The sequence below is a fragment of the Drosophila obscura genome, unplaced genomic scaffold (assembly GCF_018151105.1).
Source record: "Drosophila obscura isolate BZ-5 IFL unplaced genomic scaffold, ASM1815110v1 contig_73, whole genome shotgun sequence".
Lineage (NCBI taxonomy): Eukaryota > Metazoa > Arthropoda > Insecta > Diptera > Drosophilidae > Drosophila > Drosophila obscura.
The window spans coordinates 3,088,107-3,106,661 of NW_024542865.1; the positions used below are offsets into that span (position 1 = coordinate 3,088,107).

General features: G+C 47.4%; 3 protein-coding genes across 3 annotated transcripts; 1 reads left to right on the forward strand and 2 right to left on the reverse strand.

The window, feature by feature from the left end:
• Positions 1–1,277: 1,277 nt before the first annotated feature.
• LOC111065262 (sodium leak channel non-selective protein) lies at positions 1,278–13,072 on the reverse strand. Its single transcript, XM_022353342.2, has 17 exons — positions 12,932–13,072; positions 9,281–10,718; positions 9,075–9,187; positions 8,373–8,483; positions 8,140–8,283; positions 6,552–8,084; positions 6,304–6,435; positions 5,881–6,246; positions 4,983–5,733; positions 4,605–4,904; positions 4,329–4,523; positions 4,072–4,258; positions 3,727–3,981; positions 3,383–3,656; positions 3,160–3,322; positions 2,374–3,092; positions 1,278–2,259 (listed from the first exon to the last, which is right to left on the reverse strand). Exons 2-17 carry the CDS (start codon positions 10,667–10,669, stop codon positions 2,094–2,096), a joined length of 6,798 nt encoding a protein of 2,265 aa, XP_022209034.2. The 5' UTR covers positions 10,670–10,718; positions 12,932–13,072; the 3' UTR covers positions 1,278–2,093.
• A 751-nt stretch (positions 13,073–13,823) lies between these two features.
• Positions 13,824–14,840, forward strand: LOC111065261 (plasminogen receptor (KT)). The gene is made up of 3 exons (XM_022353341.2): positions 13,824–14,044; positions 14,148–14,388; positions 14,456–14,840. Exons 1-3 carry the CDS (start codon positions 13,955–13,957, stop codon positions 14,587–14,589), a joined length of 465 nt encoding a protein of 154 aa, XP_022209033.1. The 5' UTR covers positions 13,824–13,954; the 3' UTR covers positions 14,590–14,840.
• Positions 14,841–14,996: 156 nt separating this feature from the next.
• Positions 14,997–18,454, reverse strand: LOC111065253 (tyrosine aminotransferase). The gene is made up of 4 exons (XM_022353321.2): positions 17,698–18,454; positions 15,898–16,412; positions 15,540–15,833; positions 14,997–15,467 (listed from the first exon to the last, which is right to left on the reverse strand). Exons 1-4 carry the CDS (start codon positions 18,059–18,061, stop codon positions 15,102–15,104), a joined length of 1,539 nt encoding a protein of 512 aa, XP_022209013.2. The 5' UTR covers positions 18,062–18,454; the 3' UTR covers positions 14,997–15,101.
• Positions 18,455–18,555: the final 101 nt, after the last annotated feature.

Genomic DNA, 18,555 nt, shown 5'->3' on the forward strand with positions numbered 1-18,555 from the left:
TGGTTTGAAGATCTCTCTCTATCTAACCCGATCTCTCTCTCGCTCTCTCTCTCTATAAACTGTTATCCTTTTTCATTTCGTTTTTTTTTTTTTGTTTTCTTCTCAATGATTTTGTAACACAAGGGTACAGTCTTCGAACTTGTTGTTGTTGTTGTTTTTGTGCTTTGACAATTATTTTTTTTTTATTTTTTTGTTTTTGGTTTTTTTGTTTTTGTTTTTCTCAATTATTGCAAACATTTGTGCGTTGCGAATTCAATTTAAAGTAATTAATGAAGGCTTACACTTCGTGGCAGTTACTATCCTTATCGTTCTTATCTAGATAGATTCTATATAGGATTCCTTACAACACTGGATCCCACAGTTTTTTGATTTATCTGATTTTTACGCTTTACGAGTTATTTTTTGTCCTTTTTTTTGTTTTTGTTTTTTTTTTTCATTTGTTTGTTTGTTCTACAACTTGTAAACTTTGATTGAATTACTTTACTTTCCGTCTTTATTTGAAATAACTAAAAAGTTATTCTCATTTTAAAATTCTTATCCTCCAATCATCCATTATCCCAATCCGATTATGGTGTATGGTATTCCTATGGCAGCTATATATCTCGTATATGATCCTAGTTAATGTTTTTTTACGATCATTGGTGTTACGTTTTGCAGCAAAATAGGGTCTGAGGTAAGATAACAGCCGCCCACACACACACACTGTTACAGAGTGGCGAGGGGCTGTACAACTGAGGGAACAACATATACTATGTATACATATATGTATGTTTGTATGTATGTTTGTATGCTTTTAAGCAGACATAATAATATTAACATGTGGGCTACCCATGGCTTTAATATATATATATATATATATATGCGCGCTGTAACTGGCTGTTAACGCAGAGCTCTAAGCGAGCGCTGTTACAAGCTGTTAATGCAGAGCTCTAAGCAAGCGCCGTTACAAGCTGTTAATGCAGAGCGCGCTAACAGGCTGTTAATGCAGAGCGCGCTAACAGGCTGTTAATGCAGAGCGCCCTAACAGGCTGTTAATGCAGAGCGCCCTAACAGGCTGTTAACGCTGTTGTATTAACAGCGCTGTTGCTCTGTAACAGTTTCTGCACTGCTTATTTTGTTTTTGTTTTTGTATTTGTTTTGGAGGCCAGGAACTGCCTGCCAGGCCATTTTTGCTATGAGGTATTATGAGGCTATATGTAATATAAAACGCATAACTAATGTTTTTTGTTTTGTTTTTTGCTTTTTGAATCGGTTCACTTCTATTCTGTTTTGTTTTGTTTTGTTTGTGTTCACCCTTTCGAGCGTGCACGGCATATGTTCGTTTGTTTTGTTTTTCTTTTCTTTTTCTTTTTTGTTCTTGTCTATCTAGAATCTAGTATTTTTTTAGTATAAATATTGGCATCCTTGGAATGGGGGTGGGGTGGGGCGAGGGGTTATTGATTTTCTATATAAGAGTTTTAGTTTTAATTTTAGTGAATTGTTTTTGGTTTTTGTTTTTGTTTTGTTTTGTTTTGTTATTTTTTTTATTTTTAGTTTGGCTTGTTGACAAAATTCTATGCCTTCGTTCGCTCGCTCGCTCGCTATATAAATTTGCACTATAACCCTCATACTTTGCATCCTTTTTTGCGCATATATTGCTATATATATATAATATATATTTATATACATATATATGTATGTTGTATATCTCTTTGTATATATTTAAGCTATAACAAAGACTGATCCATTCTAGCGCACAAACAACAACAGAACATGGAAACTAATTGTGGGTTTTGTTTTTTGTTTTTGTTTTTTTTTGTTTTGTTTTTTTGTTTTGTTTGTCTGCCATGTCTTCTTCCACACTATATATATATGTATATATATCCGCTATACCCGCTATCAGCTATATAATCGTAATTAATGGTAAAGTGTTAACCGTTCTCAGGCCTCGGATACTTCCTTACATTTAGGCATTTTCATTTGTGTTTCTATTCTGTATATATATAAAACTCTAGGCCACTAGTTTATAATGTTAATAGGCTCCGGGATTGGACTACACGATCTTATCCAGCTGCCGGATATCGGCCCCCCCCCCCCTACCCTACCGCAATTGGCTAGATCTCATCGTCGCTGGTTTGGGTGCAGAGTACCTGCTCCTGCCACCAGTCGTGCACCTCGTAGACGGCATTCGCCTGATTGTTGAATGGCAACAGCTTGCCACCACTGCCGCCGATCATTTGGCTCATCATGGCCGAGGGACTGCCGATGGCACCGCCACCACTAGTCCCGCCATGCTGATGCTGATGCGAATGTGGATGCTGCTGATGCTGGAGCTGATGCTGGTGCTGGTGCTGGAGCTGGTGCTGGAGCTGATGCTGGTGCTGCAGCTGCTGCTGATGATGATACTGATGCTGATGCTGCTGATGCTGCTGCTGCTGATGATAATGATGCTGATGCTGATGCTGATCGAGGCCATGGCCGTAGGCGGCTGCAGCGTTTATTGTCGGATAGTGGAACTGGCCCATTTCGCTATTCATCTGGGCAAAGAAACTGGCCGACTTGCTGGCCGCATCGCCGCCACCAAGCCCGCCACGTTGCTTGCCGCCCAGCTGGCCCAGCTGGCCCGCATGTGGCAGCGTGGTCATCGAGTTCTTCTTGCGCTGCTGACTGCTGATATGCAGCCGCTCCTTGTCGCTGAGCGTCGATCGCTGCTGCGGATCACTGGAGGTGGGCGCCAGGAATTTGCGGCCCGCCGAACTGCCCGTCGAATCGGAACGATTGAGGGCATAGGCACGCTTGCCCACCGCCATCGCATGACGTGCGGCCGACTGTGGCACTGGGGCCGCCACCGCCACCGCCACCGCAATGGGCTCGGAGTGTGACAGGGCCACGACACTGCTGCTGCCATCCTTCTCCTCATTCTCCGTCGAACTGAAGGTGGGCGAGAAGGCATCGCTGGTTGGCGGACAGGTGCCGGCAACAGCGCCGCTGATTGTGCTAATGGCCGACTTATCCGCCGCTCCAATGGGCGCCTTATCCTCCTGCACATTCGGCCGCATCACCGGCTGCTCATTGGTCGCCCTCAGACCGGCAATCAGTGAGTTTTGTTGCTTCTATTTTGTGTGTGTGTGGCACAAGATTAACAAAAGAAAAAGAAACAGAGAATGTCGCCGTGCTTACGCTTGCATTTTGGGCCCTAATCTTTTTGAGGCAGCCCTCCAGCCAGGTGCGTATGGTCATTTTGGCCACCTCCTCCTCCACCAGGTACTCGAACTCCTCGCGCGCCAACAGCTCCTCCAGCTGCAGTGCCTTGCGTATGTCCACCGAGCGATAGCTTAGCATGCTGCCAAAATTCAATTTAAATTTCAAATTTAAATGCAAAACACCATGAAGGACTACTCACTTGATGACATCGTGAAAGGTGACATCCTCGCCATTGTGCAGCTTGTCCAGCTCATAGCACATGTACTTGAACAGCAGGCGATCCTTTTGCGGATCACATTCGAGTCGTCCCTTGAGCAGTCGCAATATAAATTTAACACGCCGCACTGGTATCACGCCCCGCTGATGTATATCGACAATGTTCCAGGTATTCTGAAAATTTCTTATATCCGCATACGAGAGCAGGGCATCCTCCTCATTCGAATAGAACAGCGAGAAGTTCTCCATGATAATGGCTGCCAGCAAATACAATAAATGCATTTAATTTAAAGTAATTTGTTGGTCAGAGCTACGAACACCACTTACCCACTAAAAGATTGAGCACAATGTACGTAATGATCACGTAGAAGGTGCAAAAGTATATTAGGCTGGCGGTGAAATTGCCACAATCCGTTTCCCAATAGTTATTGCCCAGCGTACAGTATGGCGGCTGTACCATGCAGTCGTGCATGATTTTATTCCAATCCTCGCCAGTGACAATGCGAAAGAGCATCGCCACACCGGTCACCGGTGAGCCGAAATTAGCACGCCTGCCAATGCCCTCGCCATACTTCACGGTGCCTGGATACAAGCGAGAGAGACAGAGAGAGAGAGAAGAGAGGTATATGAATATGGGGCGGCTATAATTCGTTGTCTGTTTGAATGGCTCACCAAAGAGTATGGTCCCTGCCAGCGCATAGAAGAATACCAGCAGAAACATGCCAAATATAATGAAGAAGGACTTGCATACAGACACGCCCACGGTCAACATGAGCATCTTCAGTGTGGTGTGCTTGCCGGTGATGGTGAAGAAGCGCAAAATGACCACCATAAAGCCAAAGAAGTACGACAAATCATTCTGCCCAGCCAAAGGACGGGGTGAATGGATGAGCAAGTTAATGGAAAAATTAATAAAAAAAAAAACTTACCCTCAATATCGTTTGTAATATAATCCAAATGACGCCAGCAACGGTGACGAGCAGATCATAGCGATTGCGCCTCGATTGCCAATAGCCGCGCGGTGTAAAGGCAATGTTCTTCATCACCACCTCAACCACAAAGACAATGGTCAATACCGCACTGACGATCACCAGACGTTCCGTATGCACCTCGCCCTTGATCCACTATAAATAAAATAAATACAGAGGGAGTTAGATATAGATATACAATGCCCTGGACCCTGCCCTGAGCCTGCCCTGACGCACCGTTATGGACAGCAGCATGCTGTTGATCAGCACCACCACAGCAATCACACGCTTGAAGATGATGTGCTGCGTTATGTCATAGGTGAAGGCACGTATCTTGCGTCCATCGGGTCGCGGCGGCAAGTGCAACGGCTGGGCAATCTTCAGTCGCTTCTTGAGGTCACACCAGCGTCGCTGGTCGACGGTGAGCAGAGCAGTGCCCTTGTTCTCCGAATAATTGGCAATGACCACGCCCACGAACAGCGTCAGGCCAATCATGCAGCCCAAGAAAATGTATATGTGAATGTAGACGGCATGGACCTGGCAACAAGCAGCAGAACCAAAAATAATAGTAAGAAATAGAGCAAGAGAGAGTGAGAGTGTGGGGTATATGCTTACCGGACCCACAGCCTTGATGAGCACATCGCGCACATCCAGCCAACCCTTGAAGGAGAGCACCTCGAAGAGAGTCAGCATGGCATCACCGATATTGTCGAAATTGAAGCGCCGGGGATTGGCCCAGACCCGGGGCACCAGCATCGCCGGATAGGACTCATCGGGACCCGGTGTCAGCTTCATTTTCGTAACAAAAACTCTGCGCATGAATACGCCAACACAATCCTCACGCCTCGGTATTGTGGGATCGTTGCAGCGGGCCAGCCGGCCGCCATATAGCTGCACCCCATAGCTGGCAAAGATGAACATGAGCAGTATGAGCAGCGTGGATACCAATAGTATCTCCTTGAAGCCGCGACACAGCTCATAGACGACCTTGCGCATGTGCGGCACCAGGGTGAATATCCTCAGGGGACGCACACAGCGCAGGATCATGAGTAGCTGTGCTGCCGAATTTGTTGGTATATTGAGTGGCATCCAGCATAGAAACGATGTCGATACCACATAGATGAACACATCGAGTGCCGCTGCCACATCCTTGATATATGCCTTGGGCGTAAAGAATAAACCATCGGCGAGTATCTTGAGTGCCAGCTCAAGACTCATAAATATAACAAAGCCATATTCGGCTATCTGCAGCGTTGGATGATCCATCACCCGATAGTTGGGCGTCTCAAACATCATCGAGATGCAGGAGAGTGTTGTGGCGAATATCATCACCCAGTCCAGGTACGTGACCAGGCCCAGAAAGTTGCTATGGACAGAACAAACAAACAAATAAACAATGAATGAAATTAAATATAAAATTGATATTTCTTTGCACTGATTGGCTGTCTGACTGACTGACTGGCTGGCTGGCTGGCTGGGTGGGTGGGCTGGCTGTCTGGCCGTCTGAACTTACTGCAAACTCTTGTACTGAACCTTGCGCTCCTTGCCCGTCAGCGGATCCTTTAGCCGTGCATCGTAGCGCGCATGCACAATCCTCTGGCATATCTTGCGAAAGCGACTCTCACGCGGCACCAGAAACAGCGGCGTATCGAAAAACGGATGATTCTCCCGTAGATCCTCCTCACGCTGATTGCGTCGCATCTCCGCCTGCTGTCGCTTTGCCTGCAGCAGCTTAATGTCCAAGTCGTGTGGCCGCGCCCGACCCGAATTGGCCCTTGGCGCGGCCGCTATATCTCCATTCTCCATCAGATGCTCGTACGTTTGCTTCAGCTTGATGGAGCCCGAGCGCACGCTGCGACGTATGGAACGTGAGCCGAATCTGTGGATTGGTAGTGGACACACATCAAAACGCCATGGGGGGCCCAGAGCTACTCACTTCTTTTGATCGACACGCCACGGCTTTGAGTGGGTGATGGTGCCCTGCGATTTGAGGCCACCGCCACCCTTGGTGCCAACCACAGGCAGCATGGCCGAGTCGCCGAGCATCAAGCGCTGATTATTGCTGTCACTAAAAATGGGGGTTTGCAGAGAGAGAGAGTGAGGATTAGAATTAGACTTTAGCTTAAGCTATCAGATGGGAGGGAGGATGGGGGGTCTGGGGGTCTGGGGGACTCTTCTACTCACTTGATGATATGCGTAATGGCCAGCTTGCGTAGACTGCTGCCGGCAGCCCTTACCTTCGCCGTTTTATTCATTATGCGGACGGGCTTCTGTTTGCGAAAGACCACATTCGATTCCCAGCACTCGGACATGGGCCGCTTGCAGCTCTCCACCAGCGATGGATCCTCCGTTTCCAGTTCGATAACGAAATGCTTCATGAAACTCTCACGTACCTTCGGCAGCATAAAATCATTGGGTATGCGATGCAATATCGTCATTTGCGGTGAGTCTGGAAACTTTTCGAAGATGCGCAAGCGAAAGGGCAGCGTCTCCTTGATTTCGGCGCTTTGTTCACGAAATTTGAGCTGCTTCAGCTTCTTGATGTCCTCGTCCAGTTCCAAATTATCCAAAATAACCGCCACGAACAGACTGAGCACAATGAGGGTGACAAACAGATGGTACAGTATAAAGTAGACGGCGACCAGCGGCGTTAGGGTCTTGCTGGTGCGTATCATTGTCTCGTCCATAACCTCCACCCAGGCCTCCTGGGTGAGGATCTGGAACATGCTCATGAACGCCTCCGGGAACGACTCGAATTTGGTAAAGTCGCACAGGAAGCAAAACAGCTGCATCGAAATGCTGGAGCTGATGATCAGCAGGCACATGGTGAAGATAATCAGCGAGCCGAGCTTCTTGCCCGGCCCAAAGATCTTGTAGACGAAACCCTCCAGCATCGGCGAGGCCTTGATCAGGCGCACCACGCGCAGCACCTGAAAATATGTCAGTCCGGACGGATAGAACATGGGCACAATATGCAGCGTGGTGCCCGCCGCCAGCAGCAGCTCAAATTTGTGTATCGAATGCTTGTAGTAGCCCCGCCAGCCCAGGCAATAGATCTTGAATAGGGTCTCCAGGTCGAGCAGGCAGGTGAACACCAGCTCGATGTAGTAGTAGCGCTCATAGAACACCGATCGCGGCCGTCCATCGTGCTTGAACGTCATGGTGGCCGTCACAATGCCATTGGCCAGGATCACAGTCATCACGAGCATGCGAAAGTACGGCGATCGCAGTATGGCATGGCATGTCTCGGGCGCCAGCCCGCCATGCTTATTATCATCGATGGTAACCAGACGCCAGCCGGAGTCATTGCCGCTGAGTATCTGTGAGGCGGCTGTCTTCTGGATGTGTCCGCGGGCGCCCCACATCTGCTGGAATTGCACACGTATCTCGTTGAAGGTCTCCGTGATGACGGCTATGAACACGTTCTTCACCAGCCACGCCAGAAAGAAGATCATTGTGCTAAAGTAAAAGGCTGCCCGCCAGGCTGGCAGCGAGTCGATGGCCCGGTACATGATGAACACCCAGCCCTCCTGCGAGGCTGCCTGATACACCGTAAAGATGCTTGTGGCAATATCCTCGAAACCATTGAATCCAATCACATAGCTGCTAAGGAAATCCATTTTCATGCACCGCATACCCGGCGAGCATTGATAGCCCGAGTCCGGATCCATTGAACAAAATGTATCCGGTATGGCCAGCGAATTGATGGTCAAAACTCTGCCAAAAAAAATATTAATTATATATATTTTATGTGCAGAGAATATGTACTTACGGTCTGCCCAGCAGATCATTTTCCGTATTGTTCATCACACAGTGATTTTTCAGTTCGCCAAAGAACTGAACGCCCAGCAGTCCATAGAGGGACATGAAGAACAGGAAGAATAGCGTTACATTATATATCTGTTGGCTCGATCGTCTATATACAAGAAGACGAAGAAGAAGGAAAAACACAGCATAGATTGAAATACTCCTTGAGGTACATACATATGTGGGGAAAATACTCACTTGAAGATCTGGTTGATTCGACTCTTGGGCATGCTAAACTTAAGGAAGACACGCAGAAAGCGGATCATTATCAGTGGCCGTGGGGCACGCATAATGGAGAGGTAGGAAAACCTATAGAAATTCGAGAAATATATGTGAGAAAAGTTCTGTTCTATGAATCAACAATTTGGAGTACCAAATGTGCAAATGGCATATAAATGGCTGTTAACAACCGAGTAACAAATGTAGCGAGTGATTGTAGCGTGTAACCACTCGATATTTCACATGGATATATATCTCTGGGATTTGTGGGATATAAGATATGGGAAATATAATGAAAATTAGTGATTACAACGAGTGACTGCAACGAGTGTTTGCAGCGAGTAGCCTTTCGATATACATATATCAAATGGATTAATGTATCTCTTGAATTTGTGGGATATAAGATATGGGAAATATAATCAAAAAATTAGTATTTACAACGAGTGACTGCAACGAGTATCCCACTCGATATATCCCATAGATATATCTCTTGAATTTGTGGGATATAAGATATGCGAAAAAAAATAATACAAATTAGTGATTACAACCAGTGACTGCAACGAGTGACGGCAACGAGTGACGGCAACGAGTGACTGCAACGAGTGTTGGCGAGCAACGAGTATCCACTCGACGGGCACACTCGCCTATAGCATAAAGCACAACTTGAAGGAACACACTCACTTGGGAACTATCTCGAGCACCTCGAAGATCTGCAGTATAATGGAGATCCACAGGAAGCTCACCATGGAAGCATCAAACTGGCACCAATGATCCTTCAGATAAGGCACCTCACCCTGTCAATAGATACGGAATTATATATTTCAAGACACACCAAACACGGGGGGAGGTTCAGGGAAACATGGGGCATGGGGCAAGTATGTACTCACATGGAGCACACCTCGTATGTGCATTTTGGCTATCATTTCGGCGGTGAAGAGCAGCGTGACGGCCGTGTCCGAGCAGAATGTGATGTACTGCAGCGACGGGTAACGCTCGAAGGTTTTGGGCGTGTTTAGGGATACGGAGGTCAGCGAGACCAAGGCACAGAGACGCATCAGGCGGCGCACCCACAGCTTGTTGACCCACTCAATGTCGGCGCTCTCATTGAGTGACTCCTCCGGCCCGTAGTCGGCCAGGAAGGGCTCGCCGCCCTTGAGGCTCTGTTTGCGTCCCAGCATTATCTTGTTACCAATGCCGGTCGCAATGCCCAGGCCGATGGGCGGCACTCCCGTAATGGCCGCACTGCCGACGGTGCTGCTAATGCCACCGCAGATGCCCAGGCCGGCGGCGGCGGCACTGCCGCCCATGCCCACACCCATGCCGCCAAGGCCACCGATGCCGCCGAGCAGATTGAGGCCACCGCCACCGCCGCCGCCGCCGCTGCCGCCGCCAACGACTCCGACTCCTCCGGCGGCCGGCCCCATACCGAGACCCATACCGAGTCCGGCGCCATTATTGTGCCCACTGATGGCGGCCTGGCTGCTGCCCAGCCCCGTGGTGGATGGGGCCGCCGTGGTCGATGAGCCGCCGGCCTGCTGCTGCTGCTGCTGCAGCGGCTGCTGCATCCCGTAGGCGAGGGTGCTGCTGCCGCCGCCGCTCCCGCTGCCCGAGTTCACAATGGTCGTTGGACTGTTGAGCGCGCTGGCCGCATCCTGGCGAGCTCCTGGCAGTCCGTTGCCAGGACTGCTGCCGGGCGAGGGATTGAAGGTGAACTGGCTGCCGGTCGCCGCCTGCTGCGTGTGCCGCAGGTGTGGATGGGGATGGGGATGCGGATGCGGATGGGGATGCGGATGCTGCTGGTGGGGATGCGAATGCAAAGGATGTGGATGTGGATGCGGATGATGATGTGGATGTGGATGCGGGTGTGGATGGTGGTGCGGATGGGTTAGTGGATGAGCGTGTGCTGGGTGCTGCTGCTGTTGCTGCTGTTGCTGCTGCTGGGGGGTCAAGCTGTTGCCGCTGGAGGAGCTGGTGCTGGCCGTTGCCGGCGTATTAATACCGCTGGCCGAATGCGAACGGGAATGGAAGCTGCCGCCGCCGCCGCCGACGCCGACGCCGCCGCTACTGCTGGTGGCGATGCCTCCTCCGCCGCTGCCACCTGCTGTTCCTGCTGCTGCTGCTGCTGCTGCTGCTGAACCAGATGCACCTGCTGCTCCTGCTGCTGCTGCTCCGGCTGCTGCTGCTGCTACGCCCGGCCCTGCACCGCCTCCTCCTCCTCCTGCGCGTTTGTTTCTAGCAGCTGCACCCAAGCGACGAATCTGAAGGCGGTCAATCATTCAAGCGGCGCATCCTGCCCCCTGGTCGGTCCGTAACTTATTATTGTCGCTGCAAAAGAACAAAAGGAGCAGCGAAAATGTTTATTAGTTAATGAAAAAAAGAAGAGAAAAGAGAAGAGAATAAAGCATTTATGGGTTGCATCAAAGTAGGCACAAGATTGGGCACATATATATACGAGTATTCTATATACCTACACCCACTAAGAACTTCTCTTTTTCCCACTAGGCCTACCTCTACAGTTCCTTTTTGATCTCCACTCTCACAATATTAAACTGAAAATTGATAATCCGATACCCTACAACACCATCCAATATTAACCGTACCCAAATTTAAATACGATTGCATTGCATTTAATTGCTGCTTGCTTTAAAATATTATAATCTATAATAAATAAAAATAAATAAATAATACTTAAATAAATAATAAATAAATAATAAAATAAAAATAAATAAATAATAAATAATAATAAATAAATAAATAATAAATAAATAAATAATTAAATAAATAATAATTAAATAAATAATAATAAATAAATAAATAATAAATAATAATAAATAAATAATAAAAAAATAAATAATAAATAAATAAATAATAAATATAATTTGTAAATTAATAATAGCTTAAGGCCTCGCAGCTATAGCTAAGCATAAGTTTGACATATATTTTACATGGCAGCCGAACCCAATATAAATAAATAAATTACGATTCCATTTCGCATCAGGGGTTTATATGGCATCATTAAAGTACATAGAAAATCTATACAAAATATGCTGCAAAAATTATTAATTTATATGGAAAACGTTTTTGTTTCTCCACATAAACCAACATTGAGTTTAGTCAGAAAAAAAAAGTCACAAAATAAACTGAATAATAAATACACCAAATCGATGGACTTTATCGTATAGCTGCCATATAAACTAACGATAAAAAAAAATAAGTGTTTTTCGGGAAATCTTTTTTATTTTCACAGATAATCCAACCAAAATTTAGATTTGTTTTTATTAGTTCAAATAAACCATTCAAAAATTAAGCAAATTAAATGACTATATCGTCTAGAGCTGCCATAGAAACTATCGGATAAATAAAATAATTTCCATGGATAACTTTTTTGTTACTGAATATAATCCAACAAAACTTTAGATAGTTTAATTACATAAGCCACTTAAAAATAAACCAAATCAATTGACCATTTCATATAGCTGCCAAAGGAACTAATGATCAAAAAATAAGTTTTTTTTATGTAAAACTTTTTGGCTGGCTAAAAATAGTCCAACTAAACTTGCGGCATTTTGCATATAATAAATGTGCTGACTCTATCTAATGGCTGCCATAGTAGCAAAGTAGCTCCAAAGCTGCCCCATAGATATCCTTCCCTTCCGCGGCAGTGTTACAAAATCATTTTAATCCGTTTAGGTGCCATGATATCTGCATGCTTTTGCATTTCCATCCACGGGTAATTAACATCATGGAATCATTCATTTATTTCACATTTTTTGCTCACATTTTTCCAGACTTTTTAATTACTTTAGAAGCATGATTTAATCTGCTGAAGAGCTGGCATTATCTTCGAGTGCACCCTTCAAAAAAAACAAAAATACTGCAGTGGGTGTCCAGGCCAGCGACAGGAGAACACAACAACAAAAAAAGGTGAATCATTTGCAGTTGGATTATTTTTTAGATGTTTTTTATTTTTGTATTTTTTGCACTCTACGCCCGTGCAGAGCGGAGCGGGAGACGAGTGGAACGTGAAACATGGCGTCGGCAGTGGCAACGGCGGGGGCGGCACACAGGCGGCAATTAGACCAAAGACCTTTGTCAATATTTACATTTCGAACAGCTGCCAAGGCAGGTAGCAGCAGTGGGGCACACTATGAAGGTGCACACACACCCCACCCACCCACACACACACCCACACACCCACTCGTGTGCAATCAGCCACCTCACACACACACACACACGTAACGGACCATAGCATGCCACAGTGGGTGGCAGTTGTGGGTGGGTGGTTAGCGGTTGGAGTAGATTTTTTTGCAACCCCCAAGGGAGCAGAGGCAGGCCCCATCTTAATGTACATAAACTTATACATACATCAGCGGATAGCCTCTCTCTCACTCTCACTCTCTGCAGGCCCCATTGTCATTACCAACACCTGCACACACACACACACACACACATGCATACATACATATACACATCCATTCATATATTCGAATGGCCCTCGTATAGCCCCCCAATTCGTGGCAGACAGAAGTTCTACTCACTTTTCGCGTATGTGGCGGATGGCCCTTGTAGCCCCGTTTTTTTTTTTTTTGTTTTTTTGTTGCCGTTTGGATGTGCCCGTGTGTCGCTCCGAACGTTTTAGATTTATGTATGGACTGAAGTATGGTGACTGTATGTGGGGGCTGTAAGTAGCAGGCAAAGTAGACGGAGAAGGAGAGCGAAATTCGCGCGATTTTCTATCACAGAAGCCACATTAATGAGCTGCTCGCTCCTCCACATTGGCTGTGCTTCCAGCAGCAAAGCTGCCTGCCTGGCTGCCTGCCTGGGCGCCCTGGCTGCCTTGCTGGCTGGCTGGCTTGCTGGCTAATCAAACAAAAAATGCACCAAGCAGAGCCACAGCAGCAGGATGATACAACCAAACAACAAACCGAAACCGAAACCGAAACCGAAACGCAACGATCGAAGGACACGGCACGCGCGTACGTGGAAGATGTGGAAGTTGTGGAAGATGTGTGTGGCACACCGTGTGCCTCTCCTTTGTGCAGACTTTAATTCTGGACTTTTGGTTATCGGTTTGCCTTGGGGCTTGGGGCCACCTCTTTTCGTTTTCGTTTCCGTTTTTTTTTCTTTTATTTTTTCGTTTGTACTTAAACACGCGCCGAGGGCGAAGGCGGACACACGGACTTTCCGATTTCGGACTTGAACGTGGACGTGGACTCGGTGGTTGGGGGGGGAGGGCCAGTCAGTCAGGCAGTGCCACAGTCAGCCAACTAAACCACTGACAGTTCTGCAGCTCTGCAGCTCTGCAGCTATCGGGGGCAGCTGTCAAAAAAGGCAGCAACCCCCAATCGCGTCAATCGGAGACGACGCCTGCGCTGTGGCAACGGGTCGGGTCGATGACAGTGCAACGGTGTGGCAGCGCTCCACATTAGTGGCCCGAGCCAGACCAACTGGTGGACCAGGGCGGCAGGCAGGCAGTCAACCAAGGAGCAGGCACCCGAGGACCAAACAAACAAACAAACAAACAAAAAAAAAAAAACAAAACACAGACCAAACAACAGAAAATGGGCGCCACGGTCTCGTGCAAGAAAACCTCCGGCAGCGGCCATCCCGAGCACGATGATCCGGCGTATCGACGTTGCCAGGAGCTCAAGGTGAGTCCACACAGACAGACAGACGGGCCCACAGCGCCGGCTCAGCTTTACATAATCAAATCAAATGAAATGAAATGCCCCACAAAATGTATTGCACGGGCAGATGGAGCGCTGGATACAGATGCACTACCAGATCAAGCAGCGGGAACAGGCACTGGCCATTGCCCAGCACAGGGAGCTCTTCTACTGGCTGGGCGGCTTCTACTTGAGTGCCATCTATGGCTGTGCCAGCTACTATCAGCGTGCGAAACGTCTCGCGGTGCTGGCACCACTCCTGCCACTCACCTTTGTCATGGGCTACTACACCGACTGGGCCTACGGCAGCAAGCTGCATCGCATTCAAGGTCAGCCCATGCCAATACTAATTTAACTATCAATCTATCTATATAACGATCTATCGATCCGCTATAGCTGAGGCCAATATGATAATGGAGCACGAACAGGAGCTGCTGCATTGGCCGGGCGGTCTGCCCTCGGTGGCCAGCATAGATGAGGCGCGCATGGAGAATGAAATGGAGAAGAAAATGCATCCGCATCACATGTAGACAGAGAGTGAGAGAGAATGGCAAAAAGTCTGCCCCCGCACCGCTCCCGCTCCCGCTCCCCCTCCCCCTCCCTTTCCTCCTAGGATATAACCTACCTGCAGCTGTGCTTCATTTTATTCTGCTGTGGTTTGGGTTTTATATTTAAAGTTACTCCTACTTTTACTCCTATTCCTACTTCTACTCCTACTCCTACTTCTTCTCCTCTCCTCTCTCTATATTTACTTGCTCAATATTGTTCCCCTCGCACACACACACACCTGCACACACACACACACTCGCGGTACGTAGCACTCACCTCACCTCACCTCACCTCACGTTACGTTCCGTAGAGACGCTCTCTTCTCTGTGTGTTTTGGGGGGGGGGACGACGCTTCAAATTTTTTCCAGCAATTTTTTGAGACAATACTCCTTATATTGGATAGTTAAATGATTGATATAGTATATATATATACACTTATATGTAGTCTAGAACATCTAATAAAAGTGTTTTGCTCCCACACATCCGAGGCACATCAGAAGCTCAGCTCCTCAGCGCCATCCAGCAGGCCGTGCTCAATGTAGCTGCTTGAGTGCGTTGTATTGTAGTTCTTCTTGTAGTGACGCTCACAGAATTCGGCAATGCGCTGGCAGGCCTCCTCGATCATGGCCAGCGGCACTGTCAGCACAATGCGCACATAGCCGGGACACTGGAAACAGCTGCCGGGCAAACAGAAGACACTCTGCTCGTTGACCAGCTCCTGCACAAAGTGTGTGTCATCCTTGAATTCCGGAAAGCGTTCGATGCTCACGCCAATCATCATGTACATGGCGCCATTCGGCATCACCGGATTGAGGCCATGCACTTGCTTCAGCAGCTTGTACGCCAAACTGGCATTCGACTGTGTTGTATAGTAAGAGTCAATCATCAATCATCAATCTGTTAGAGAGCCAATAAAAGCGAGCCGACTTACGTAGAGCACCTCGATGACGCCATCAAAGTAGGACTGCGGTGTCTTGGCCAGTATCTCGGGCAGTGCGCCCTGGATGATGGTATTCGAGCCGAGAATGCGGCCGCACATGTTCTTCAGGCCGGTGACTGCATTGCCCAGTCGCTGCTTGCGATCGTGCACAATGATCCAGCCCATGCGCCAGCCGGGCACCAGAAAGCGTTTGGTGAGGCCGCCACACGACAGGACAGGCACCTCACGGGTGAGGCTGCTCACGGCCAAATGCTTGGAGCCGGGAAACACAAAGTGCTCATAGATCTACGGCGAGAGGGATAAACAGATTAGAGATATCCACAGCAGTTAGCTGGCATACAGGACTCACCTCATCGGCGATGATGGGCAGATAGTGACGCTCACAGATGGCTATCAGCTGACGGAGATGATTCTCATCGAAGACACTGCCACAGGGATTGCTGGGGTTATTGATCAGCAGCGCAGCCGTATTCTGATCGATCAGACTCTCCAGCTGCACGAGATCGGCGCGCCACTGCTGCTCGGGCAGCAGATCATAATAACGCACCTCAATGTCCAGGCCCTCGGTAAGCGTGTGATACAAACAGAAGCCCGGCCGCGGTACTAGCACATTTTGGCCGCGATCGGCCAGCGCCAGGATGCAGTACTCCAAGGCGGAGGAGCAGCCGCTGCACAGCACCACATCGCTCGTCTCGATGGCGCCATCCGGTCGCTGGTGGGCACTGTACTGGGCCACTGCCAGACGGGATGCCTCATGGCCCTGGGTGTGGGCATAGCCATTGAATTTGCCGCTCTCCAGGGAATGCAGCACCGCCTTCATGGTCTCATCGGCGGCCCTCAGGTTGCCAAAAATTGTGGGATCACCTGCAAGGCAGAAAATAAAAAGATTAGGATTAGCTTAGCGAAATGAGAAATCAGGGGATTAACCCGTTTATTTCCGCCTCTAGCTGCGGCAATTCCCTATGCTCTCTCTCTATCTCTCAGTTATTGTCCAGTGAATATTCTGGTTCCCTGACTCCCAGGCCCCAGTCCCCAGTGCCCAGTCCATGAAACAGGTGTAACTACATTTTATGCAAATTGCCCATCGCAAATGAAACAAAAATACAGAGCGCGTGCCTCTGGCGGCGACAGACAAAAACAGAATCAGAAATCGATTCCGATTTCGAAACCAACAACAGATTTCAAGCTTACAGTTTGATCTTTTTTTTTTTTATATATATCTGGTATCTGGAATATTTTTAGCACAGAAATAGAAACTTGCGCCGATTTTGCTTTTAACAAAAAAAAAAAAAAAAAAAAAAATGCATATTATTATTATTATGCATATTCCGCATAGTCCGGTAGGGAGAGGACCTCACAGCCACCAACCGCTGATTGGCTACAGTTTGTGGGTGTGTGCCATTGATCCACTGATCATGTACTGATCATGCATGCTATATATGCATATAAGTCTTCGTCTTGATCGTGATCGTCCAAACAAGTTCCATCAATTTATGCCAAACACAAGACCCAAAAATATTTAAATAAATTCCCGTGGCAAAAAAAAAAAAAACTTGTAGCATAAACATCAAAAAACATAAACTTCTGGGTAGCATACAGGTTCCCGCAATCTCCCAAAACTGAGCAACAACTTATGTATATAGTTTTAAAGTAGCCCCTCCTGGTGCATGTGCCTACTATATAAAGGGTAGTTTGATATTTCTAGTATTTCCATGTAAATTCTAAAGGAAACCAATGGATCGGCTATAGATTTTTGCATCAAAAATTGGTATACCAAATACTTAAAATGAAAATAAATGTAATCCCTCCAAGAGAACGAATCTTAAATAATTATAGATTTAAATATTCTTTGTCTCAGGGCTTGCCAGAGCTAATGAAAAATAAATGCAATATTCTTTCAAATAAACAGAAGCTGAGAAATTCTGAATTTCTGTGGAGTCTTGAGTCCCCATAGATCTTGGCTGATCCTAAGATATATTTCAAGGGTTTTTCTTTAATACTTTTCCATTGCTATATAGGGATTCCAATGGTTTCAATGGTTCTTTCTGAGGCATAAATCTCTTGAATTTAAATTCTCCTGATCTCAAGTAAAACCTACTTCCAAAATCAAGACATAAGATCCCAGTGATGCCCTTTTTGAAGTACTCACCAATGGACAATGGTATCATGGGCTTTTCCGGATTCGGTTTGATCTTCAGCGATTCCACAATGTTCCGTATGTGATTGTGTGTGTTGATGGCCAGCTTCGAGGACTTGACCTGCCAGCCGGAACGACCCTTGATTGCTGCTGCCGGCTGCAGCATCTGTTGTTGCTGCTGCTGCTGCTGTTGCTGCTGCGATTGGAGCTGCAGCTCGGCCAGTGCCTCATCGACGACATCGTCGCTGTTGGGGGGCGGCTGGGTGACTGCCGCTGGCGAACCGCTGGCACTTCTGCTCGGGCAGCTGCTGTTCTGCTGATTGCGGCTATTGGCCCTCTGAAATTGGTAGCCCTCGTTGGCAACACTGCTGGGCATTATCACCAGGCAGGCGTTTCACTGGACACACTCAACAAAAACCGAAACCAAAACAAAACCAAACAAAAAATCAAAAGAAACAAAAAAAAAAAAAAAAATGTTGTCCACGTTAATCGAATTCCTTGCAGCGCGTTTTTGGGGCGTCTGTTTGCAGGTTGCCAGCTGCCTCAAATGAAGGTGAAGTTTGTATCCTGTTTATCGTTCCAGACGAGCATTAGAAATGCGGTCTCTGCGCCTGTCGAGTGGGTGTGTGCTGTCCGCTGTGCTTGCTGTGGGTGCGATTGGGCTGTAGAGGGTGCAGCGGTGAAAGTCGTTGGAGCTAAGGGGTTGCCTTTGGATCGTTTGCGAATTCTGAACTAAACTGATCTACTTCGGTGATCTCTTGGTGCTTTTATCGCCTCTGGCCTGGCTTGGCTTGGCTTGGCTGGCGTTTCGTTTGGTCGCTCGCCGCTATATAGGCATGTTGTATATATAGATATATATTATTTTTGTAT